This window comes from Quercus robur, chromosome 10, assembly GCF_932294415.1.
Source record: "Quercus robur chromosome 10, dhQueRobu3.1, whole genome shotgun sequence".
Taxonomy (NCBI): domain Eukaryota; kingdom Viridiplantae; phylum Streptophyta; class Magnoliopsida; order Fagales; family Fagaceae; genus Quercus; species Quercus robur.
Genome location: NC_065543.1, coordinates 14,639,841 through 14,666,926, shown reverse-complemented (window position 1 = coordinate 14,666,926; position 27,086 = coordinate 14,639,841). Strand labels below are relative to the sequence as shown.

Here is a 27,086-nt window from a genome sequence, read left to right as displayed (position 1 = left end):
AACGTGCCAATTTAAATAATAATATCTTTTGGAGAAATGTTATGTTCATAATATTTTCACAACAAATTTTAAGTGGAAGCTTATTATCAATTGTTATTAATGGATAAAAAAGTAATTTTAGTGATTAATTTAAATTAAAACTAGTAATAACTGACCATATAAAATTTATTGAAAAAATATTGTAAAAAGTAAACTTTTTTGTGTATCTTTTGACTTTAGCAAAAGAAAAAGCTAAAGTGTATTACATCTTAAAATCAGGCTGTCTTTCTTTTCTTTTTTGGGCTGAAGTTTAAAACGAGGCTGTCAATTTAAGCGATTGGCCCCATTTCATAATTGCCTTCTTCCCTAAATCCAAACAGTGCCATTATTTTGTAAAGATTCTCTGTTATCTTTTTGATAACAAGCCCAAAGGATGGTAAGGATAGTACCTTATAATAACAAGATATTGTGGTACGAGAATGCTAATTAGCAACAATAATAAGAATAATATAGAGGTGTGATAAAATGGTGTCCATGAAGTGATTTGAACTGAATCTAAAAATTTTAAATAATTTATTTAATGTCATTTCAAATATGGGCCAAACTCATAATCACAAAGTTAAAATATGTTTTCAAGCTTTATTAATTTTTTAATTGGACAAACTCGAGTTAGAATTTTCTGTCTAATTTTTTTAAAACACCATATACTAAAATTTTGTAAGGAAAATGACTATTTTTTACGTAATCAATTAAATTTTATATACTTAATTAATTTATTCTTGTCTCATATATATTATAAACACAATGAATTAAAAAAAAAAAAAACTATCACTTTACAAATCTATCCTAATAATTAATAATTGAATTATAATTGAAATTATATTATATGAGTTAATTAAATAGATCAAGATCAAATTATATTTGGTGAAACTTTAAGTAATGTTATATCACCTAAAAAAGTTTAGATAAAATTATGTCATTTATGAACTTACAAAAATTTAATTCATCAGCATATATTGTTAAAAATTATTAATTGATTTTTGCTATGAAATTGATTGTTTATATTGTAAAGTTACTAATTATATATTGTAGGGACACGATTCGCAACGAACCACAACAGTGTTGGGTTCGCACGTGAAAAGGCCCAGACAATATCATTTGTAGAGCGTGGGTTTGAAAGGCTAGGCCTTGGTTACCCGGCGGTGGGTTTTTTGTGGTGTGCATACATCGTTAAGGTGTTTTCACCCCTGGAGTCTTTCTCCTGGAGGTGGGATGGGAGGCCCTGATTTTTTGGCCAATTTTCCAGCCCCTAGCAGAAGTTTATGTCGGAACAACAACTGCATGTCACCGGAGATGGGAGAAAACCCGCGAATCTCTGCTTGCTAGAGAGTTGACTCAAATGCCACCTACGCCAACGCGCAAGCCTTCCCACAGACGGCGCCAATTATAGGGACACGATTCGCAACGAACCACAACACTGTTGTGGTTCGTTGCGAATCGTGTCCCTACATATATATTCTCAAGTCTATATTAGTATATTTTTATGCATGTATAAATATAAATTTATAGTGTTACATTTACTTATATTGGGTCTTATACTTATGAGCTTATTCATAACTCATAAATATATTATTATATTTAAAATTAGTTTATTCAATAGTTAAATCTAAACTTGGACTTAATATTGACTTATTTGCTAAATAAACAAACTTAAACATTTTTTTTTTTTAGCTCGATCCAAGAATAAATTTATGCTGCTTGGTCAAAAAGGTTGGTAATCCTAGACACAAATTATTATTACAATTCGACAGTTTAAGTTGTATTAGAAGTCAATAAAATTCTGAAATTAAATAATTTTTTACTATTCGGATTATGAGAATAAATAACGAGATTTATACACCTTTAAAAGCAAAACATATGAAAATTGGAATCCATTCTATTTTTTTTTTTTTTTTTTTAAACAGAAGTACTCCATTCCAAAACCATTACAACTACATTCAACTAGTATTGTTACGTATCACCTTATGTTTATCAATGCACTACTCATGTACCACCTACATAAGGACTGGCTCAATAGATGATGCAATTGATGCAATCGTCTAAGGCCTCTAAATAAAAGAAGGCCCCCACTTGTAGAAAAAAAATTATATATATAATATATTTATCTATATATTTTAATTAAAAAAAATTTAAGCACTTTTATTGGTCAATAAAATGCATTAAAAAGGCTCCATTGTATCCTAAAATAAAAAAGATTAAAAAGGAAAAAAAAAATAGTTAAAATTCAGCTAACAAAATTAAATTTTAGGAGACAAATTATTAACTCATTCTTGAAATATGCTAAAATTAAAATTAATATCAGACAAATTCTTTAACAGCACAACATAATTATCTTGAAATATCCTAAAATAGAGATTATAAATTTCAAAAACAAAATAAAAATCTCTCGTCTCTCTATCCCTCTGCCTCTCCATTTATATTCTTACCTTTCTTTTCTTCATCTTCATCTTGATTTTTGATCTTTTTTCATAAACTAAGTCTAACTTGAAATTTTTCTTTGTTGATTCCCTTCGACTCACAGCAAATTCAAAATTGAAAAGGAGAAGCATACCAAAGCCAGAGATCATCTTCTTCCCCTCTTTATCTTTTCGAGAATGAAGATGATTATTTAACTTAAATTATATATATATTTTTAGTTTATTTCACTGCACAATTGATTGATGGGACACGTTTTTACTATGATAGGTCCCTTTTTTGCGCCTCTCTTATTTCACTGCACAAGCCATTGAAGGGAGTGGTACACGTTTATTTATTTCACTGCACAGTGCTCTCGAGCCTTAGGCCCGTGGAAGCAGGGAACGTCCCACAGTCACTTGTGGGAGTAAAGTGACCTTCTGCCTTTGGGTAGTAAGGTCAGGTGTGAGGTTTGTTTCTCTTAGGAAAAATGGCAGAAGAGTTGGAGATACTATGGCAGAAACTAAAAGTTACGGAGGAAGAGGAGGCAAGCATCTCGCTGGGAGTTGATTGTACTAGAGCAGCAGTGGAGAGAGGGAAGAAATGTGTGTTTATGAAGGTGCTGTCAAGGAAAGGTTTAATGATAGAGGCACTGCGAAAAAACATAAGGATGCTCTGGAAACCAAATAAGAACATCCAGCTCTCTGTAATAGGAGAAGAACTATTCTTGGTAGAGTTTGAAGATGAACGTGACAAAAGACGGGTCATGGATATGAGGCTGTGGCACTATGAGAAACAATTGGTGTTGTTTCAAGAGTTTGAAGGAGATAAAAACCCAAAGGATATCTTGCTGAAATGGTCTCCTTTTTGGGTGCAAATATATAATCTTCCATTAAAGAGCTGAACAAAGGAAACGGGGAAAGCCATTGGAGAAAGCCTTGGGAAGTTTATCGAAGTTGATGTGGAAGACACCAGAGTACAATGGGGTACTTGTCTAAGGGTACGGGTTGAGATAGATGTTACTCAGAAACTGATCAGAGGGCGGAAAATTAATATGGAGAAAGGAGAAACAAGGTGGGTGCATTTCAAATACGAGCGCCTTTCGAATTTTTGCTACAGGTGTGGGCTCTTAGAACATGATTTGAAGGATTTTTTGGAAGAATCCGGGAATGACAAAGAGGTGGGGAAGGGTGATCTCCAATATGGAGCATGGTTGAGAGGAGAACCAATAAGAAAGGGAGGTTGGGAGTTTGGTTTTGCAAAGAAGAAGTCCGCCGGTGAAATGAAAAACAGAGTAAATTCTACAGAGGGTGGGCGGAATGGTATGGCTGAGGCGAGTGAGGGGACGACGCGTGAAAATCAAGGACTAGAAGCCATTTGCCTCGGGGAGGGTAGGCAGGAGCAGCAGGTTGATAAGACTGGTGGGTGTGAGGTGACTACTGGGGAAAACGTGGAGAAGGGTATGGCTGAGAGCATTGGGAGAAGCCACAAAGGAGTGCTAGCTGAGGTAGGGAAGGAAAACTGGGAAAATGGGAAAATGAGTGGCGGGAAAGAGGCTAGTCAACACGGGAGGACTGAGACATTATCTGAGGCTATCCCAAAATTTGAATTTGGGCAGGGCCAGGAGACAGTAAAGCAAGATGACAATGTGGGCTTAGGCTTGGGTTTAGAGGATAGTAAGGAAGGCCCTATGGCCATGCTGTATGATCCAGAGGTGGGCTGGGTGGCAAACAAGTTAGGCCCGACTAGTGGTCACTGGAAAAGAAAAGTGTGGGCTGGGCCGGATGAGGAAATGAAGGAGGTGTTAGGCCCAATTCAGAGGAAAAGGGAAGGGGATTTAATCCTCAGTGAGATTGATCAGAAAGTGAGAGTCTCTAAACGAAGGAAGTGTGAGGGGTTGAGCAAGGAAGAAACAGGGGAAGAGTGCATCAAGGATGGCGGCGGAGTGGCGGTGGCTGCAAGGCAACACCGCCAAGCTAAATGACGGCGCTAGCGTGGAACTGCCGGGGAATGGGATCAGCTCCGGCGGTTCGAGCTCTCACCGACGAGGTGAAGAAAGGTGATCCGGTTTTGGTTTTTCTAGCGGAGACCAAAGCTTCTCAGAGAAGAATTAAGGGGCTCCAACGCAAGCTGGGTCTAACACAGGGCATTACGGTGCTGTCCGATGGCCGGAGTGGGGGCTTGGCAATGCTGTGGAAAGAAGGAGCTGACGTGAGGTTCAAAAGTTGCTCAAATTCGCACATCGACATGGTGGTGTGCGAGGGTAATGGAGCTTTACCATGGCGAGCTACGGGATTTTACGGCCACCCCGATGCAGGTATGAGACCTATCTCATGGAATTTACTTGAATTATTAAATAGACAGTGCAATATGCCTTGGGTTGTGTTTGGTGATTTTAATGAAATTCTGAATTCTGATGAAAAATTAGGATGGTTGGAGAGGGATGCTAGACAGATGGAATGTTTTAGAGAGTGTTTAAGTAATTGTGGTTTGTTTGATTTGGGTTTTGTGGGTCAGAGATTCACCTGGTGTAATGGGAGAATTGGAGATCAACGAACTCTGGTTAGGCTGGATAGAATAGTAGCTAATGAGGCTTGGTTGAATATGTTTCCGGAGGCGAAAGTGGTTCACAGATCAATGGCGGCCTCTGATCATTGTTTGCTGTCGTTATCGATTAGAATGAGAGAGACGAGGAAGGTAGCTAGGAAAAGATTTATGTTTGAAGAGATGTGGACTAGGGAAGAGGGCTGTAGAGAGGTGATTGAAAGGGCCTGGGACCCTCTGGATTGTAATCCGGAGCTGTCGATTCAGAAACGCTTGAAATGCTGCCAGTTTCAGCTCCAGAATTGGAACTGCAGAGTGTTTGGAAATGTTAATAAATCTCTGAAGCAGAAGCAAAGTCGATTACAACACCTGGAAGAGCTGAATTTACTCCACGAGTCGGCAGAGGAAGTTCAAAAGTTGAAAATGGAAATTAATGAAGTTATGCTTAGGGAGGAGATAATGTGGAATCAAAGGTCAAGGGCGCTGTGGATCAAATACGGTGATCGGAACACAAGGTTCTTTCATGCAACAGCGAACAATAGATAGAGAAAGAATAGAATTGAAGGAATAAATGATTCAGAGGGCAGGTGGAGAGAGAACTATGAGGAAGTTGAAGAGGTTATCCTGAAGTATTTCAAGGAGATTTATAGTACGACTTTCCCCACTGAGTTTGGTGCGAGTCTGGGTGCAGTAGACAGGAGGGTGACGGAGGCCATGAATGACGACCTTTTAAAAGAACTTAAGGAAGAAGAAGTTTGGCAAGCTCTCATGCAAATGCATCCAACAAAATCTCCAGGACCGGACGGTATGTCTCCTATATTTTTCCAAAAGTATTGGGATGTGGTTGGGCCTTAGGTAGTTCAAAATGTTATCCATACTCTTAGAACTGGTATTATGCCAAATGGAGTTAATGATACATACATTTGTTTGATCCCCAAAGTAAAATGCCCCCAAAAAATTACAAAATATCGCCCAATTAGTTTATGTAATGTGATATATAAACTTGTATCCAAAGTACTTGCTAATAGGTTGAAGAGGGTCCTCCCGGATGTTGTTGACGAAGCCCAAAGTGCTTTTGTTCCAGGAAGGCAAATCACAGATAACGTTCTAGTAGTGTTCGAAGTTATGCATTGCATTAATCAAAGGAGGAAGGGGAAAGAAGGGCTAACGGCAATTAAACTCGATATGAGCAAGGCGTACGATCGGGTAGAATAAGGGTATTTGGAGGCGATGATGCGAAGAATGGGTTTTCGGGAAAGATGGATATCCTTAATGATGATGTGTGTGACCACTGTTTCTTTCTCGGTGTTAATCAATGGGGAGCCTAAGGGAAGGATTGTCCCTACTAGAGGACTTAGGCAAGGAGATCCTATTTCTCCTTACCTATTTCTTTTATGTGCGGAAGGCCTCTCGGCCATGTTGCAAAGAAATGGGGGTGGGGAGGCCGTGAGTGGTGTTCAAATACGTAGAAGGGCGCCAAGGATCTCTCATCTCTTTTTTGCGGATGATTGCATAGTCTTTTGCAAGGCGTCATTGGAAGAGGGGTTAAAAGTCACCAAAATCCTTGAAGACTATGAAAGAGAGTCTGGGCAAAAGCTAAATAAGGAGAAGACTTCCCTCTTTTTTAGTAAGAACACGTCGGTGGAGGTTAAAGAAGTGGTAAAGGAGATGTTTGGGGCTGAGATAATTCACCAACATGAGAGGTACTTAGGGCTGCCACCGTTGGTAGGAAAGGGCAAAAGAAAAGCTTTTAATCGTATAAAGGATCAAGTGGGGCGGAAAATAGCAAGCTGGAAGGGTAAGTTACTGTCCATTGCAGGCCGGGAAATTCTGATAAAGGCAGTGGCTCAAGCTACACCGACGTATACAATGAACTGTTTTATGCTACCCGATTCCCTTTGCAGCAAGCTAAACTCTCTGGTTCGTAACTTCTGGTGGGGCCAACGGGATAAAGAAAAGAAGCTTACTTGGATCGCTTGGGGGAAAATGTGCAAGCCAAAAGCTGATGGGGGGATGGGTTTCAAAGATTTGAAGGCCTTTAATTTGGCCTTGTTGGCAAAACAAGGGTGGCGGCTCTCCCAAAACCCGTGTTCCCTTGCTCATAGAGTTCTAAAAGCAAGGTACTTCCCAGGTAACAACTTCATGGAGGCACAGCTTGGCAATATGCTGTCATACACATGGAGGAGCTTGTTGGCAGCAAGAGAGGTTCTGGAGAGGGGGATGCGGTGGAGCATAGGAAATGGGCAAAAGGTGCGGATTTGGGCTGATAGATGGCTGCCAACCCCTCACTCTTTCAAGGTGATTAGCCCTAAACCACAAGTAATTGAAGGTGAAATGGTGGAGTCTCTACTTAATCAGTATGAGGGGGGTTGGGACAAAAATCTGGTGAGTAGTGTCTTTATCCCCCACGAAGCGGAAACTATCTTAAGTATTCCGATAAGCCTCTCTCTACCTAAGGACGCTTTGACATGGGCTTGGACTCCAAATGGGAGGTTCACGATAAGCAGTGCCTATAAGGTTGCTTGTAGCTGGCTGTGTGAAAGAAGAAGTAAAGAGGAAGCCTGTGAGGTGTCGGATCCAGAAAAGGGCAGAAAGTTTTGGAAGTTTCTTTGGCAGTTGCACTGCCCTAGTAAGATTAAGCAATTTATGTGGAGGGCGTGCAAGAACATTCTCCCTACGAACTACTGCCTAAAGCTTAGGAAAATTCCCATTGAGGATGCGTGTAGGGTATGTGGACTGGTGGAGTCATCTGGGCATGCTTTATGGGATTGTGAGGCGGCTGGGGCTGTGTGGAGGGAGTCAAATATGTCGCTACCTAAACTCAAAAATTCACACCGTGACTTCATGGATGTTGTGTGGAAGCTTTGGGAAGGGAGAAGGGAGATAAATTGGGAGTGTTTTGCTACTACGGCTTGGTGTATTTGGAAGAATAGAAACTCCCTAAAATTTGAAGGGTGGGGCAAGGCAGGAAAGTTGATTGTCAAGGAGGCTGAGATGCTGGTGGAGGAATTCAGTTAAGGGAATATAAAGGAAAAGCTTCTTGTGGTGCCGAGAACTCAAGCATGGAGGCCGCCTAGGGAGGGGTGGTACAAAGCTAATGTGGATGAGGTGGTGTTTAAGGAGACTAACAGTTGTGGTATTGGAGTTGTGATTAGAAATGACCAAGGCCAAATCATGGGAGCTATGAGTAAAAAGCTGAATCTCCCCTTAGGAGCTGTGGAAGTAGAAGCGAAAGCGTTTGAGGAAGGTTTACTGCTAGCAGGGGACCTTGGTTTGAAGCAAATAATTTTGGAAGGAGATGCTCAGATTGTTACCAATGCTCTGCTGGGTAAGTGCTTGCCGCCAACCTCAATTCAAATGCTTATTACTGGTGCTAGTCGCTGCAGGCAAAGGGTCCAGGAGTGGAAAGTCAGCTACGTCCGTAGAACAGGAAATTGGGCTGCTCATGTAATGGCTCAGAATGCCAAACTTATTACTGATTGTGTAGTGTGGGTAGAAGATACCCCACCAATGATTCAATGCCAAGTGCATAGAGATGTACTCTTGATGAACCAGTATTCAAATTAATGAAAGCTATTTGTGTTGACTATCAAAAAAAAAAAAAAAAAAATTTCACTGCACAAGCCGGCCCTGGTTTTTAGTCATAGGACAGGCTGGGAAAATATTAATACAAAATATTGATACAAAATTCTGCCCCTCTCTTCATTGGACCCTTTTTCGTCATATGCTAGGACACGTTTTTTGCTTTTACACTTAGCCATAGGAGTACAGGTTGGACATCTCACATCTGCACTACACAGGCGCACCACACGGCAACATAGGCTACACTGTACAGTTGCGCACTACACAGTGCAGCCACAATTATAAGACAACACGTTTTGCTCACTTTATCAACTATTATAAATTATTATACTAATTAATAACTTGATGTGTATCATATCGACTCATTTGTATTATAGTGATACTAATTTATTGAATCATGTAATAAATTAATTTTTATTTGTATAAGTTTAGACTTTAAAGTAGTCACGGCTTTAAAAAAATTATAATAACCAAGTTCTATTATTTTATACTTCAAATTTTATTTTTAGTTAAATTATCATTTTTAATTATAAATTGTGTTTTATTTATCTATAAATATTTTCTCATTATAAATGTCTACTAGAAAATATTTATTCGGATATGAAAAACTTCTAAAAAAGAGAAAAATTGAAAAACAAATTGAATCTCAATTTGCTGAGGAATATTTTAGAATTAATTATTTTTTATATATAGTAGATCAAGCTATTTCATCAATTGAAAGTAGGTTTGAACAATTTCAAATATATGAGAATATTTTTGGTTTTTTAATTAATTTTGAAAAACTAAAGACACTAGATGATAATAGTTTGAAAAAATATTGTCTTAATTTCGAAAGTTTTCTCAAACATGATGTTTATTATGATATTGATGGCTTAGATTTATTTTCAGAACTAATAGTTTTAAAAGAAGTTATGCAAATAGATGAAAATATTCCAATTAATGTACTTAATTATTTAAAAAGATTAGATTCTTTTCCAAATGCATATATTGCTTATAGAATATTACTAACAATACCTGTTATGGTTGCATTTGCAGAAAAAAAAATTTTAAAATTAAAATTAATAAAATCTTATTTAAGGTCTTCTATGTCACAAAAAAATTAAATGGATTAGATTTATTATCAATTGAAAAATAAATATTAGAGAAACTTAAATACAAAAACTTAATTAATAATTTTACATCTCAAAAAGTTAAAAAAAAATAGATTTTAAATAAATAAATTTAATATATATTATTTAATTAATATTTAAATATAAAAAAATTCCACTTAAAATTTTCGCCCCATGCCCTCAAAATTGTTGAGCCGCCGCCCTGCCTACATTACATTCTTATTATCACTGGATGTGAAATTAATAGCAATTTTAGTATTATCGCCAACTTAAAATTCAGAAGGATAAACTCCAAGCAGACAAAACACAGCCGCGGCTTGACATGGATAAGCCAAATCATGTGTGAATTGGCTAACGACAAAAATATGAAAAGGATAATAACAGAGAATCATTACAAAAAGATAAAAGAATAATTAGTTGGAAGAAGATATATTATGAAGATTTGCGTACAGACCATGCATGATTGTCGACCATGTTTTAAATGAAGTAATACTCTTTACGCATTCAGTATGTACGTACAGACCATGCATGGTTTTCCTTCCCGAAAAATTAGACTCTTTGTATTTTTTTTTTTTTTTTTTGGGTTTTGCTAACGATTTAGGACACTCATTAATAATTTATTTTAGAAAAATTTTAGTACCACTTTTATGGGGATGAAAAAAGTTGTCAAAATATTAATTAATTTTTTTTCATTTCCCATAAAAACTTTCTTTATATAAATTATTAACTAGAGCATTCGTTAGCATTTTTTTTTTTTTTTTTTTTTAAGAAACTGACTCTTTGTAATTGATTATTCAAATCCGTGCAACACTTTATACCTATTTTAATATAAGAACTTACTTTTTTATTTTATATATTCATTTTTCAAAATTTTTTACATCAAATTACCTATTTTATACTATCATTCATTAAAATATCCCATTTTCTTAATTTTTTAATTACTTCTCTTTAACTACCATTCCTCTCTACTTTTATCCAAAGTTACTATAACAACTACCAACTAAGTAAACATAGCAGTTGAATTGATGTTGCGTTCGTGAGGTTTGGATTCTGGAGATTTGAGCCCATATTTGAAATGACATTGAATAAATTATTTTAAATTTTTAGATTAAGTTCAAATCATTTCATGAACACCATTTTGTAAGAGTATTCACATCAAACATGTTAAAAAATATAATATTTAGCATCTTAAAATATCTATTTTTACACTGTACTTTATAATCCACCAACATCAAAAATTTTATCTTTTTAACCATTTCATTTAAATATTATTTATTTATTTATTATTTTTAAATCATTTTTATTCTCCATATCTCTTTCTCTCTCTTTCTCTGGGTGTCTCTCTTCTCCAAGTTAAAACAACCAACCCACCCTTACCACCGTCAGCCACCACCCACTCAATGTCACCACCCTCACCACCCTTGAATTGAAAACATTGAAAGTGGACCCACTGTTAAAATTTTTTAAAAAAAAACATATATTGGTTTTGTTATTATATTTTAGAAGAAGAATTATCTTGTTGAACTAATTTTAGATCCAAATTAATCAAACACACACCACAAGCAAAATTGATAAACTAAAAGCAAAGCAAAAAAATGGTATTTCCCAAAACCCAAATTTTTAAAATAATATTTTGAGTAAAATATAAAGGGCAAGCAAAATATAAAAACTATTTGCTTCATAATCTCAAAAAAAAAAAAAAAAAAAAAACAAAAACAAAAACAAAAACAAAACAAAAATCACACACCACAATCTGGTGAAGCCTTGTGAGCCACGGTTTCGCTTGATGACGATATTTCATAAAATAAAATTCAATCATTATCATTTTCGTTGTGAATTCTTACAATTTTCATTTGCAATAAAAATTACTATGTTGTCTATCAAAATGAATAAAAAACCTCCAATGAAACCAACGAAATCTTCAAAATTGTGAATGATCCAAAGCCTTAAAAGTATCGTTGAGAAACAAATGAAATTACAAAAAATGAAATTAAGAAAATTATACATTATCTCCATAATTATTGGGTCTATTAGTCTATTCTTTTTTTTTTTTTAGAGCATTGTTTGAGAACTTGAATTTTTTTTTTTTTTTTTTTTTGGTGGGGGAGGGGGGTGATCCTAATTTTTCAATGAAACCTTTAAAAATTTTCACTAATATATATATACTAGGAAAAGATATTTTAGATTTTTGGAAGAGCCATGGCCCCCAAGGGGCAAAGTAGTTCCGCTCCTGAATTGAACGATTGTAATATTATTATAAATAATCAGCTTTTACAAGAAATAAACTTTTTTTTCTTCCAATCATTGCTCCCTTTGCATCAATTTTACTATTTGCCACGTTGAAGTGAAAATTTCTAGACAAGTAATCATTCAAATTATTCAATGTCCAAAAAACTATCAATCATAATACAATGTCTAGTGGTAGGATCCTTTAGTTGATTATTTAATTAAGAACATTTTTAGTTCTTAATGAAAGCAATGGTCATTCAAGGGAACCAACCTCGTTAGAAATATGGAATAGAGTGTAAGAAGAGGGAAAGGTATTGTAGAACAACAAAAACTTGACTTGTTTTCTTGATATTTTTAATTTATAGTACAAGACCTTTTATAAATTTCTTTACTAACAAATAACTAACTGCTTGAAACTACTAACATTATATGTATAAGAAATTTTAAATAATTTAAATTTTATAATATGATATAAATTTCAATGTTACGTGTATTCGTGAAACATAAATGTCAAGGTCTCAAGAGTTTAAGTTTATGTCTTTAAACTTTCAAAAAATTAATATTGATTTGAAATTCTCAATTGATAGATATATTGTGCCTTTTCCAATCAAAGTGAAGACAATTCTTGAATTGAAGATTTTTCCAAGGAGATCGAATCAAAGAATTATTCTATTGTAATAGAATTTAATTGTAGAAAATTGCACTAAAATATTCATCTATATAAAAAATACATTTGTGAAACTTTTCAATTGTTTGATTTCCAAACATGAAAATTAGTGTTTACAAGTGTAATACACATGGTTTTGAAAACCGGATCTAACCGATCAGTCCAACCAATTCAACTAGGAACCAGTTACCAGTCCGATCTGGTAAAAACCCCCAAAACTAGTCAAAAACCTGGTTGAACTGGGAACCAAAGGCAAAAACAATTTTTGCCTCAGTCCAGTTTTTAAAACCATGATAATACATGACTTGAAAAATGCCTAACAAATAAAAAATTTCGCAGATATTTTTCTTATTTTCACCATACCTTATTATGTGATAAATATTATAACAACAAGATGGCAGTAAAATGCTAATTGGCAACAATAATAAGAGTGATATAGCGGTAACAAAATTTTCTTTAACACGTCTGCAAAATTTTTTAAAGATAAAAAACATGAAAAATGTTATCCATCAAAAGTTTAAATTTCAAATTTTTATATTTTCAAATTACATTGAAAATGTGAGTTTATATATTGAATGGCAATAACATACAATTAGCACTTAAAATTTAACTTGCATGTTAGGAAAGAGTAGATTGAGTGCGGTAGAATTTTTAAAACAAAAAAAATTCAATAAAATAATGAGAGTTTTACACCTTATATATATATATATATATATATATATATATATATATATAATATGAGAGTTTCACACCTTTTATAGCAAAAACATATGAAAGTTTTAAGTCTTAAAATTTTTTAGGACTCCATATTTAAACCATTAATACTATATAGTCTACATTCAACTAATATTCTTGCGAGTCTTTTTATGGACTACTATATCACCACTCAATTGTTGACTTCATTTTGTCACCTTTCAATCAATCTTATTATATTGTACAGCTTGCTTGTTCACTTGAAACATACTGAAGCTATGTACAAGACCATGCGTCTTGCTTTTTCTTCACATCAAATGCTACATGGCAGACTGTTCATTTCTTATCACTTTCATGTGAATCCAATATGCGAAAAAGTATGTGTACTAGAAAAAAAAAATTTTTTTCCTTCCCGTGGAATTAGACTCTGAGAATTTGTCCAAGTAAAGTAGCTATCCCTATCCTATGCACCCAATTTGCGCGCGGGATAGAAAAAATTGATTTAAAACGTGCCTAACAAGTGCATCAAAATTTCAACAATAACTTTAAATTTCCTACTACTTCTTCTTGTTAACACTATGTTCATACAATCACACTTTTATCATTTGCGCCATCACATAATTGTAAGAAGACAAACAAACAAACAGTCTATGGACAGACTCTTGGTCCATACGTAAATTCGCTATGTTTAGAATTATTGGAAAAAAAATCCCTCGAAAGAAACAAAAAACGAAAATGTTCATGTGTAATCCGTAGTTTAAATCGTTCCTAAGAGCTGTGTGTATTTGCTTTTAAAACATAAAAAACGTGTTAGAAATACTAAATGTAATAGTATTGTATTTCTCAAATCAAAGAATATACATCAGTGCCTTTATATAGGAGACATATGTGTGCGGTACAAGTAAAGTGTAGTACAAGTACAAGTGTGCTATACAAGTAACCTAGTTAGGCCTAAAGCTCATAACATAATATACGTTAACAGCCCCCCTCAAACTCAAGGTGGATGTGAGACCAACTTGAGATTGTCAACTAAATCACGAGTGCGTCCCTTAGGAAGTGACTTGGTGAAGATATCTGCAAGTTGATCTTTGGAGGAGATGGAGAAAAGCTAGAGAGCACCATGGACAAGATGATAACGGATAAAATGACAATCAATCTCGATGTGTTTAGTCCGTTCATGGAAGACATCATTGTGAGCAATATGAATGGCACTCTAGTTGTCACAATAAAGGGGAGTAGCAGAGGATGTGGACACACCTAAATCCTTAAGAAGCCATCGTAGCCAAAGGAGCTCAGATGTGGTATCAGCAAGAGCACGATATTCTGCTTCAGTACTGGAGCGGGCCACAAAAGTTTGTTTCTTACTTCGCCAAGAAATCAAAGAAGAACCAAGGAGAAAGCAATAACCTGCAGTGGACCTGCGATCAGTGGGATCTCCTACCCAATCAGCATCAGAGAATGCACGGAGTACAAGAGGAGACTGAGCTGAGTAGAAAAGGCCATGGAAGAGGGTGCCTTTCAGGTACCGAAGAATGCGCAGAACAGCAGCATAGTGAGTTGATCGTGGAGCAGACAGATACTGGCTCACCTGATGAACAGCATAGGAGATGTCTGGACGAGTAACTGTGAGATAAACTAAGCTGCCAACCAATCGTCTGTAAAGAGAGGGATTAGACAATGGTTTCCCCCCTGAGGGAGTCAGATGCGCATTAAGCTCAACTGGAGTGTCAACAGTCTTACTATCAATGAGTCCGGCTCGAGACAAGAGTTCAGAAGCATACTTGGCTTGAGTAATATAAAGTCCATCTGTAGAATGAGTGATTTCAAGACCCAAGAAGTAGCTGAGATGTCCAAGATCTTTCATCTCAAATTGCTGACTGAGAAAATCCTTGAGCTCTTGAATGCCACTGAGGTCATCACCAGTTATGATCATATCATCCACGTACAGGGGAAGTAAAATAGTGCCTTTGTCAGTGCGACGAAGAAATAAGGCAGAATCATAATGACTGGCCATGTAACCCAAGCGAGAGATGGTAGAGCTGAATTTGGCGAACCAAGCCCGTGAAGCTTGTTTAAGGCCATAAAGTGCACGGCGAAGGTAACAAACCTTGTTTGAGTCAACAGAGAGACCAGGAGGAGGTTGCATATAAACTTCTTCACTTAAATCCCCATTAAGGAATGCATTTTTGACATCCATCTGAAAAAGATCCCATTTACTGGCAGCAGCAACAGCTAAGAGGGCACGGACAGATGAGATACGAGCAACTGGAGCAAAGGTCTCTTCATAATCAATCCCATACTCCTGTGTAAAACCTTTTGCAACAAGACGAGCTTTGTAGCGCTCAATGGACCCATCAGAGCGAGTCTTAATCTTGTAGATCCACTTACAACCAACCACAGATTTCCCGGGGGGGGGGGGGAGTGTCACCAAGTCCCAAATATGGTTTTTAGATAATGCATCAAGTTCCTCTTTCATTGCAATCTGCCATAAATGGTCAGTAGAAGCCTCACGATAGGTGTGAGGCTCGTGTAGTGTAGCAAGAGCAGTGTAACAATGATAGTCAAGTAAATATGCAGGAATAGATCTTACCCGAGTTGAGTGACGAGGTGGAATGTCTTGTGCAAGATCTTCAGCCGGAGCAGGAGCAGGGGACCCAAGCTCAAGGTTGGGGTTGGGTAACTCGTCTTCAACCTGTTCATCTTCCACCTGTTCATTAAAGGGTGAACTAGGAAAGGGATCAGTGATATTTGGTGGTTGGACAGAGAAGTCTACAAGAGAATCAGGAGCAACCACAGGAGGATCAGGAGCAGCTATAGAAGGAACATGTGCCTCATCTGGAAAAAGATCTAAAACAGAGGAGGAAGATAGGGAGGCACGGAAGTGAGAGAGCTCGACAAAAAGGCGATGTTCCCAAAAGACAACATTACAGGAAATACGAAGACGATGAGAGACAGGATCATAACACCGATACCCCTTTTGAGTTTCGCCATAGCCAAGAAAACAACAAAGCCTTGACCGAGGCTCAAGTTTGTTATGCTCATGTGGCTGAAGAAGAACGAAACAAGCAGAGCCGAAGGAGCGAAGGTGGTGATAGTCTGGAGGTGACCCAAAAAGGCGCTCATATGGAGTTTGATTTTGGATAACAGGACTTGGAATGCGATTAATAATATGAACAGCATGAAGAGCAGCTTCACCCCAAAAAGGAGCAGGAACTTTGGCAGAGAGAAGGAAAGCACGAACAGTGTCAAGAATATGACGAAATTTTCGTTCGGCTCTACCATTTTGCTGAGAGGTACCTGGACAAGTTAGTTGATGAACAGTGCCATAGGAATGCAAAACAGTTTGGAAAGCATATTGAGTGTACTCAAGAGCATTATTAGATCGAAAAATTTTGATGCGTTTAGAAAACTGAGTTTCAACCATTTTTGCAAAATTAGAATATACTTGCAATAATTCAGAACGATGTTTCATATTAAAAATCCAGCTATAGTGAGAGTAATCATCAACAAAGACAACAAAATATCGAGACCCACCAATACTAGAGACAGAGGAAGGCCCCCAAACATCAGAATGAATAAGGTCAAAGATATCAGTTGATATTGATTCACTAGTATTGAAAGGCAAAGCTGGTTGTTTTCCTAACTGACATGAGACACAATCAAAATTTTCGGTAGGCACTGAACCTAACAAACCTCTAGAAGCCAATTGTTGTACCCGAGAGGAAGATGCGTGACCAAGTCGAGCATGCCAAAGTGTAAGAGAAGGAACAGAAGAAACTACAGTAGCTACAGCAACAGAAACAGGAGCAACAAGTGGAAAACGAAGGTTGTCCACAGGAAACATACGCCCAACTCTGGGACCGGCCCCAAGCTCCTGTCCCGTCCTTGGATCCTGCACAATACACCCAGAATAATAAAAGATAATGCGATAACCCAACTCAGCTAATTGTCCCACAGAAAATAAATTGTAAGAAAGGTCAGGAATATTAAAGACTCCAGGAACCGAAAGGTTAGAGGTCGAAACAGAGCCTATATTATGACCAGACATTGTGGAACCATTTGCTATGCGAATATTAAGAGGGTGTGGTGCAGGTTTAAGTTCAGAAAATAAAGACGAATGAGGTGTCATGTGATTGCAACAAGCAGAATCCATAAGCCAAGAGGTAGGAGACATACCAGACAAAGCTGAGAGAGAAGAGGAATAAGATGCATTACCAACCATACGAATGACATTAGCGATGATGCTTATAAGGTCATCTCTGGAAATGGTGAAAGTGGATCCAGAAGACTGAGACTGTGCAAAGACGGGAGCCATTGGTTGGTCACTCTCAGTGTTAGCAACAGTAGCAGCAGAAATTGAAACAGCTGATTTGTTGCGATGATAGCAAGTCTCAATACTGTGGCCAAATCGTTTAGATAAATTGCAAAAACGATTGTTGGATTGTCGAGGACGATTGTTGCAAAAGGAAGAAGACTTGTCCTTATTCTTCATTTAGAAGCAAAATATGCAAAAATGGACTGCAAAAATGAAATCTACGCGAAAAACTGGGTAAGGAGCACCTGAACCGCAAAAGTCAACTCTGGCAAAAAAGTCAACCTTCAGTCAAAGTCAACGGTCAAAGTCAACAGACAGTCAACGAAAAGTCAACGCTGACGTGGTGGGTGACGTCAGCAGATGTGGACGATGATGTCAGCAGTGGCAGTGATGACGTCACCTAGGGCTGACGTCAGCAGGTGCAGATCTGGCGCGTGTAGGCGCGTGAAGAATGATGCCGGCGCGTGCGGAAGGCAATCGGCGCGTGGAACGCGTGAGCTTTTGCGCAGAATCTTTAGGTAGCGCGTGACGGCGCGTGTAAGCTCCGATGGTGGTCAGGTTCCACGAGGTAGTAGATCGGCAAAGGACGATCTTAGTGGTACCTGCAAAAACACAATCGGGGCAAGGATCACGGCGGTGATGATATGGCAGTGGTCTTGAGACTTAGAACGACGGCAGCTGCAGGTCCGGAACCAGAGACGATGACTGAAATGCGTCAGAGGTTTAACGGCGAATGGCTGCAGCGGCAGTTGTAACAGCGGAAGCAATTGTGAGTCTGGAATAACACCAATGAGAGACAAGACTGCAAAGAAAAAGTTAGAGCGATGGCTCTCATACCATGTTAGAAATACTAAATGCAATAGTATTGTATTTCTCAAATCAAAGAATATACATCAGTGCCTTTATATAGGAGGCATATGTGTGCGGTACAAGTAAAGTGTAGTACAAGTACAAGTGTGCTATACAAGTAACCTAGTTGGGCCTAAAGCCCATAACATAATATACGTTAACATCAAAAATTTAGACAGTAATCCATAACATCCTCCATAAGACAATCCACAACATCAAAAAGCAATCCAAACAAGATAAGATAAAGTTCTGTTACTTTCATGGCATTTATGTCAGTCACCTATCTTAGGTCTGATGCTTTTAGAGAGAGCTCAATGAATTTTTCTGACTATCTTAGGTTCATTTATGGTCTCACATAAGTTGAAAGTAGAGCACACTATGCCATTGAGTTTAGCATAAAACTCATAAAATGTCTCAACTTCAATCATGATTTCCTCAAACATAGAGGTGAGCATCTGTAGTTTTGCAGCTTTTCTAGGTTTCTTTCTTAAAACAAATTACTATTGTTCAATTTTATTTTTCCATTTAAAAATCAATAATGGGCATTTAAATTCAACTTTTCATTATTTTTTTTTCTTAAAAATAATTTTAAAATTTATTTTAGCACAATTATTGTTCAAATTTATTTTTCCAATTAAAAAAATTGTGCATAAGGATCAAATTATTAATTATTTAGTTATTGAAGAATGTGTATAAGAAAATTTTAAATAATTTAAATTTATATAGGGCATTTATATGTTTATATACTTGAGGTTGGATTGTGTAAATTTATAGATAAGATCAGAAAATATCAAATTATCCACTTCATAGTAACAATATATAATTTTTTTTAAGACTATAAGATTAGTGAATCCAAATTTTATAAGTTCATTAAAAAAAAAATTCTATCTAATTAACTCAAAGAATAAAATTTCAATTATATTTTAATTATTAATTACTAGTATAGATTTGTGATGGGGTTAAAATTTTTTGTCATTGTATTTATTATTTATGAGAAAAAAAAGTTAATTGAACAACTTGCGTACAAGCTTGGGTTTGATTGAAAAGAAAATGAAATATGCTTAAACATGTAATCTAACTTAACGATGAGCACAAACTCAACTCATGTTTTAATATTAAATGAACAAATTTAAAAATTTTGATACTCAGCTCAACTCGGGATGTTTAATTAGAAAACTACAAAAGGTCAATAAAATCCTTCAAAAAGTAGAGAGGCAACTTATCTTGATATACATTGTTTTTTTGATAATTCAATAGTTGAGAGATTAAGATTTAAACATTTAATATGTCTATTAGAAATACCAGGAAATGCCAATAAACTCAACTAACAAGACTCTTGTCAACTTAACAAGATATTATTATTTTTTCCGGTGTAGGGGTCTAGTTGTCAAGCATCTTGTCCACCTAGCCATAGCGCTTGGGTTCAAGTAGTGTGGGACACATTAGCACTTAGGCCGTGGGTCAATGAGGGAATCCTATTGTATATCCTACCTGGTAGGATATGATTTACCTTGATAATCATACATTTATTCAACAACACATATATTTAGAACTAGAACACATGCTCAGACTCTAATTTGGCCGGAAGAAAAATCACACTTTTTTACAAGAACTCTAGCTAGTAGGTTACTATGCGATGAATATTATAACAAAAAGATGGTAAGATAATGCTAACAACAATAGTAAGATTGATAGTGAGGTGACAAAATGGTGTCAATGGAGTAGTGGGAGCAGGACTTAAGGAAGCGGTAATACTAATATTGGGATTATTTCACATCCAATGATAATGGGAATGTCATGGAGATGATATACAGTATAGTAGTACATTGATAATTAAGACAAGATGGTAATGATATTAATTGAATAATGTGGTAGTAATGGATTGAGGATGGAGTCATAAAAAATTTCTAGGATTAAAATTACTATTGAAGGGGTACAACTCTCATTATTTATTCTCATAAAAAATAAAAAATAAAATACCTTTCCGATTGTAGTTGCATATACTTTTATAGTTTTTATTGCAATTATGAAACTATCATCTATAGTCATGAATAATGTCAAAAGTCAAAATTAGGCTACACAACAAAATAAAAATGATTTTTTTTTTTTTTTTTTATAGATTCTATTATTTTGTACATTAAAAAGAAATTTTTTACATCACTTTGTACAGAATCAATCATAGATAATTGTGAGATTTAAAAAACTATCGAGTTACATTTTGATAGATCACAAAATGATTGAGCAAAAATTTAGAACAATTTAATATATTTTATTTTATTTTTATTTTGTTATTATTGAATAGTTATTAGTTTTTTTTTAATATATTAATTTAGTTAGAGTTTTAGTACATTTTTTATTTTTGAAATGTTATATTATTTATGCTTTTCCCTTAGGAAACTAATGCAGCAGAATACCTACAAGAAACAAAAAATGTTTGTTTTAGGAAAATAACCTTGAATTCACAATGGGTTCCTTAAATCCGCAAGATTTGGAATCAATCATAGAAAATTGAGAAGAAACTTTGAATTTTTATAAATCTAATTTGTCTTAGAGGCAACAATTTTTTTTTAAATACTCAAAAGAAATCCTAGGGCAACTAGGAAAACGTATAACAAACCATAATTTACGGTAATCAGGAAATTAGGTGTCAAAAATAATAAATTTTACCGAAAACAACCAAATTAGGATAATTACAGAATTGAAAACTATTGTCTCTAACACATGTCCCAAAATAGATGAGACTTTATTTTGAATTTTAAATAAAAAATTATTAAGGAAACAAAAATTACTAAAAATGACAAAAACGAGGACTATGGGGCCAAATTGAAAACATATTTTAACTTTGTGATTTCGAGTTTGGCCATATTTGAAATGACATTAAATAAATTAGTTTAAATTTTTAGATTCAGTTCAAATCACTTCATGGACACCATTTTATCACACCTCTATATTATTCTTATTATTGTTACTAATTAGCATTATCGTACCAAAATATCTTTGTTTTTATTTTTTGTGTGGTAAAAGTACCACAATATCTTGTTATTATAAGGTACTATCCTTACCATCCTTTGGGCTTGTTATCAAAAAGATAACAGAGAATCTTTACAAAATAATGGCACTATTTGGACTTAGGGAAGAAGGCAATTATGCAATGGGGCCAATTGCTTAAATTGACAGCCTCGTTTTAAACTTCAGCCTAAAAAAAAAGACAGCCTCGTTTTTAAGATGTAATACACTTCAACTTTTTCTTTGCTAAAGTCAAAAGATATGGAGAAAAGTGAACTTTAAAATCTTCTTTTGCTAAAGTCAAAAGATATAGAGAATATATAGTGATCATCCATAATTCTTTTACAATAATTTTTTAATAAATTTTAGATGGTAAGTTATTACTAGTTTTATTTTGAATTAATCATTGAAACTACTTTTTTACCTACTAATAACAACCGACAACAAGCTTCCACTTAAAATTTGTTGTGTAAGTATTGTAAAAATATTATAAACATAACATTTTTTCAAAAGATATTATTATTTAAATTGGCACGTTTTAAATAATGTACTGTATATACAACAACTTTTTCTTCTTCCCCTTCATTGTCATGATCAGGTTCTATGCATTTTAGGACCTAAGAAAAGAATTAAAATAAAGTCATTTATATATTTCATATAATACTTAAATAAATTTTTTTACTTAAAATAATAAAATCTATTCTTCTCTTTATTTTAGATGATGTAACATTTTTTTTTCAATAAATAATATGGCTAAACCATTATTATTATTATTATTATTATTATTATTTGGGTGAAATTGTTGATCTTAAATAAGATTTTATCAATTTTAATTTTGAAAATTTTCTTTCTGTCGAAGTAAACGGCCAGCCACATATTTCTCGCTTGAAAAAAACTGGGGGGGGGGGGGGGAGGACGGGTGGTGTGGGTGGGTGGTGTTGTTCAAGATATATATGACGACCTTTTATTCGGCAGGTGTGGACAACATATTTCACTCTCCCTCACATAAAGACATAAATTAATGGCAACATGCCAGCACTAGTATAGGCAAAAACAAACAAACAAGTTAAAAGCAAAGTAGCCAACAAAGATCTGAAAGAATTTTTCAAGGAAAATCTCAAACTTGAAGAGAATGGTTGGAACAGAGTCAAACGCGTAGCAAATTTAGCATGAAATTTGAGAGTCTGCTAAGGAAATTTGGAAGACAGACCTTGTTGCTACATCTTTTAGTTCTTAATGAACTTGAGTTTATCCAAAAAGGGGGGAAAATGTATAAAGAAACCTAACCAAAAAATAAAAACTTGCGAGTAGCTTTGGTTTATTATTAATTAATGATTCCGTCAAGTAGTTTGGCAGATGAATATATATTTTTTGTCCTATTTTTTGAGTGTTTCATTTTAGGAAAAATCTTGTTTTACACTCAATAGTATATACTCTGTACACATCGTATTCAAAATTATGTGCACGATATCTACAATATTTGTACATATATTTAGATATCTACAATAAATTGAGAACAATGACAATATGTATGAACGATGAACGCACTAATGAGTGTGTGATAATCAATACTCTTCATTTTATACTTCATCAATCATAGTTTACCATACATTCTTTTTTATTTCCTTATAAAATAATCAAAGTTCTAATAAGAAAAAAACTAGATGACATATAAGAAAAAAATACACGTGACATATATCAATTGACAGAATGACATATATCAATTGATGGAATGTAAAGTGAAACAAATAATCAACAAGTACATTCATGCAATTGTTCTTTTAATGTTGGGTTCAATTAATGAGTAGTACTGCAGTGCATTCAGTTAATTAACGAGGAATTTGTTTATTAGCTATTATTACTTCTCAATACAGTAAGATTCACTTGATTTAATTACTCGTTAACATATTTCTTTGATGTTTATTGTAAGGATTGTGTTCAGTGTACTTGTGCATTATACTTATTGAAATGTGGACGCATGTCAAGTGTTTGACACATGTTTCCATCCCAACAGATTCAGTGCGTTGAAAGCATTGCAACCAAACCTACTCTGCAGATTAGAGATGCTGCCTCCTTTTGTTTTGAACTTTTTATTTATTTATTTATTTTTTTGTCTTTTTGTCTTCCGAATCTCCTACTTATACTAGGCTCACCAGCCTCACATCTACGCAAACACAACACAAATAAGCAAAATGAGGTTCTGGGTACTCTTTGTCTTCGTTTTTCTCTCCTCTTCTGGGGCCCTAGCACAGCAATGTTCAAGCGAAGGCCCTATATGCCCCAATGACGCATGTTGCAGCAAATTTGGCTACTGTGGATTCGATGAGGCTCATTGCGGCAAGGACTGCGTGAGCAATTGCCACCTACCTGGTAATATCAGCAATCTCATTAACCTGACCACGTTTGATGAAATGTTTAAGCACCGCTCTGATGCTTCGTGTAACACGTCCACCTTCTACACCTATGAGGCGTTTATGGAGGCAGCTGTTCATTTTGGAGGTTTTGGAAGAACTGGCGACAATGACACCCGTAAGAGAGAAATTGCAGCCTTTTTGGCTCAAACTGCGTATGCTACTGCAGGTTAATTAATTTTCCAGCTTTCTTTTTTGAAGTTTTATTTTATTTTACTTTATTTGTGCATTTAAGTACCAAATGCAACATATATAACAACAATGGTGATGCACACAGGTGGGCAATTCAGAGGATCCCTATTCATGGGGTTATTGCTACATTAAAGAACAAAACGCCACCTTGGATAATTATTGTGTTGAAAGTACAAATTGGCCATGTGTAGAGGGTGAACAGTATTACGGCCGAGGTCCCATTCAACTGCGATAGTAAGACATCATTTGCTCTATATATACCTTTCAATTCTTTTTTCCTTTATTTATTAAATTAAATCTACTTACTTCAGAAAAAGAGTGCAATCGTTGAAAGCTCTAGTACTTTTTTTTTAACCATCCCTTATGTATGAATCAAGACCTACTTTATTTTAAATATTTCTTCATTACATGTAAGGGATAGAAATAAGCCAACACTGCCTTCCCAAAAAAAAAATAGACGACATTGGACAATATATCTTAGAACGTTATACCATTAGTCATATTGATTACTGTACAAACTCATACGTTTGAAAAAGCTAACTCTTGGACTCAAATATATGACCTATTACTTTTGGTAAAAGACACTTGTTATCACACTAAAACCCAATGTCTAAAAGAGGTGAAAAATTAAGTCAATCATTATTATTATATTTTGATAATTTAATGTTAAAATAAGTGTGGAGTGAAGATTTGATATTTAATTCTCCGATAGAAAAATTAGAATTACTGGAATATTATTATATTATAATGTTCTTGCAAACGAAATCTTATATGGTTAATAATGTGAAAGAATATCAAGGTAAGTGTAATTTACAGCCTCGTCCTATACATTTGGTCTGTACTTTCGGCTTGACTTTGAAATCTCATATTCTATGAGTTTTGCGTAGAACATTAATTGAAGATATTGGCTTTGAATATACATGGTGTAATTGCAGCAACACCTACTATGGTCCAGCTGGATTAGATTTGGATCGTGCACTACTAAACTACCCAGATGTGCTTGCAACGGACTCAGTCATGTCTTTCAAGTCTGCATTGTGGTATTGGATGAATTGCCATTTAGAAAAACCCTCATGCCACAATGTCATGACCAACCAATGGGTGCCAAACTCAGACGACGTGCAAGCAGGGCGAGTGGCAGGCTTTGGTCTCACTACAAATATCATCGACGGTGAAAATGAATGCGGACTTGGATATGATGAACGAGTCGCGAAGCGGATTGGCTTCTACGAGACTTTCTGCGACTTTATTGGGGTGACCTATGGTGAAAACCTTGACTGTTACAACCAGAAGCCTTATGGAAGCTCTCCCGTCTCAAAGATCTACAAAGCTATCTATAAGATCTTCATGGAATAGAGATCTGTGGGATCATATTATAAATAGCCTAAGAAGGCAATCAATGATTATCAACTGTATTAATCATTGACTTATCTATCTAATTAAATAAATGAACCTACCTAGGAGCTTCTGTTTACTAGGTTTTGGTGTTGCAAAATTCAGTGGAAGGACTTCATGTTCTCCTGCATGTAATGTAATCAACGTTTTATGATATGTTATGTTTCAGTACTTATGTTCAAGCTCTTTTTTCTCTTCTTTCTTTTCATAATTATTGCTTCTATAGTTTAGTAATTATGGATTGTAGCCATCAATATAGATTTATTTATCATATATCTCTATATTGTTGAGAATTTCAAATCAATTTTAAATTCTTAAAAGTTTAAAACACAAAAGGAAATAACATTCCCTAGATTTTGACATTTACGTTGCTGGAAAAATAAACTTTGATTGTTTGAAATAAACTTATACATACCTCTTCTCAAAACAAAAACAAAAAAAAAAAAAAAAATTATACATACTTTTTTAGTAAATAAAAAATTAGTAATTTGATCATCATGGATTAGTTTATTGAATTTAAAAAAAAAAATACTTTCAAACATTAATAAGCTCTTAATTTTAGTGAAAATAAAATATTTACGTTCTAATGAATTAGTTTTAAGAAAGAAACGATGAACAATATATTATATTTAAATGTCACTTTAATACAAATATTTAACCATTGAAAAATAACAAATATAATGGTAATAAAAAATCAATTAATAAAGGAAAATGAAAATTAATATCTATACAATAGATTAACATAATATAAATAAAAGAAAAGATGCAAAATAATTATTTCTTAAAGCATGTCAACTTAATCATCTATTAAAATGAAATTCGATGTTCTTTTAAATTCCAAAAATCATTATTGATTTTTGTACTAAATTTTGTAATAATTTCCCTTTAAGTGTATAAAATCAAAGAATGCGTTAAAAATATTTGTTAGGTTCTAAAACTTTAGGAACTAAATGTATTGGAACTTCATTTTGTATATGTTAGCAAACCATGATCAAAACAATGAGTCTAGATTTAGGCTTGCTCAAAGTTTGTTTAAGTATAAGTTTGAATCGAGTGTTTTGCAGGAATTTATTGTGTAAAACTGCAAGGCTCGATTGATCGAAACACACAGTTCCAAAATTCTGCAGAAAAGTTTCAAACGTAGCCCAAGCCCAATAAACGTGTAGGGTTAAGTGTTTTACTCCTAATATAAAAGTAAAAATCCTAACCATGTTTTAGAAGTCTTTGAATAGTTGTGTATTTGCTCTTGTGTGAGATTTAAGAGGTGTTTACCTTAGAACTCATGAAAAGCTCTACCAATATCAAGATTTGCAATCAAGATTTGGTGGTGATTCAATTGCTGCATAAAGAACCTTCAAAGAACAACAAAACCTTTGAGAGTTGTCTCAAAGTCATAAATAGGAGAACTTGTGCTGTAGCAAATTCAAGAAAGTAGTTTGTGGATTCAGAGTTAACACGTGTTTTTGTCGTTTTGATAGTAAGTTTTCTACTCGATGTAGCATTAGAATGTTAGTGATCTAAGCCCTTTTGTAAAACTTCAATTCTTTTATAGTGGATCTGTTTTTAGCTTAAGGATAGTTAAGTGAAATCTTCCTCAGGTTTTTTACTGGTTTAGTTTTCCTAGGTCATCAGTTCTTTGTGTTCTTTATATTTTCCGCTTT

The 27,086-nt window shown here is 34.8% G+C and overlaps 3 protein-coding genes across 3 annotated transcripts; all 3 read left to right on the top strand.

The window, feature by feature from the left end:
- The first annotated feature begins 4,413 nt into the window (after positions 1–4,413).
- LOC126703871 (uncharacterized) lies at positions 4,414–6,192 on the top strand. The gene is made up of 3 exons (XM_050402933.1): positions 4,414–5,492; positions 5,565–5,782; positions 5,993–6,192. The coding sequence occupies exons 1-3, from the start codon at positions 4,414–4,416 to the stop codon at positions 6,190–6,192; spliced, it is 1,497 nt and encodes a 498-aa protein (XP_050258890.1).
- Positions 6,193–23,611: 17,419 nt separating this feature from the next.
- LOC126703870 (basic endochitinase-like) lies at positions 23,612–24,012 on the top strand. The gene has a single exon (XM_050402932.1). The coding sequence runs from the start codon at positions 23,620–23,622 to the stop codon at positions 24,010–24,012; it is 393 nt and encodes a 130-aa protein (XP_050258889.1). The 5' UTR covers positions 23,612–23,619.
- A 116-nt stretch (positions 24,013–24,128) lies between these two features.
- LOC126702084 (chitinase 1-like) lies at positions 24,129–25,615 on the top strand. Its single transcript, XM_050400699.1, has 2 exons — positions 24,129–24,264; positions 24,966–25,615. The coding sequence occupies exon 2, from the start codon at positions 25,048–25,050 to the stop codon at positions 25,384–25,386; it is 339 nt and encodes a 112-aa protein (XP_050256656.1). The 5' UTR covers positions 24,129–24,264; positions 24,966–25,047; the 3' UTR covers positions 25,387–25,615.
- Positions 25,616–27,086: the final 1,471 nt, after the last annotated feature.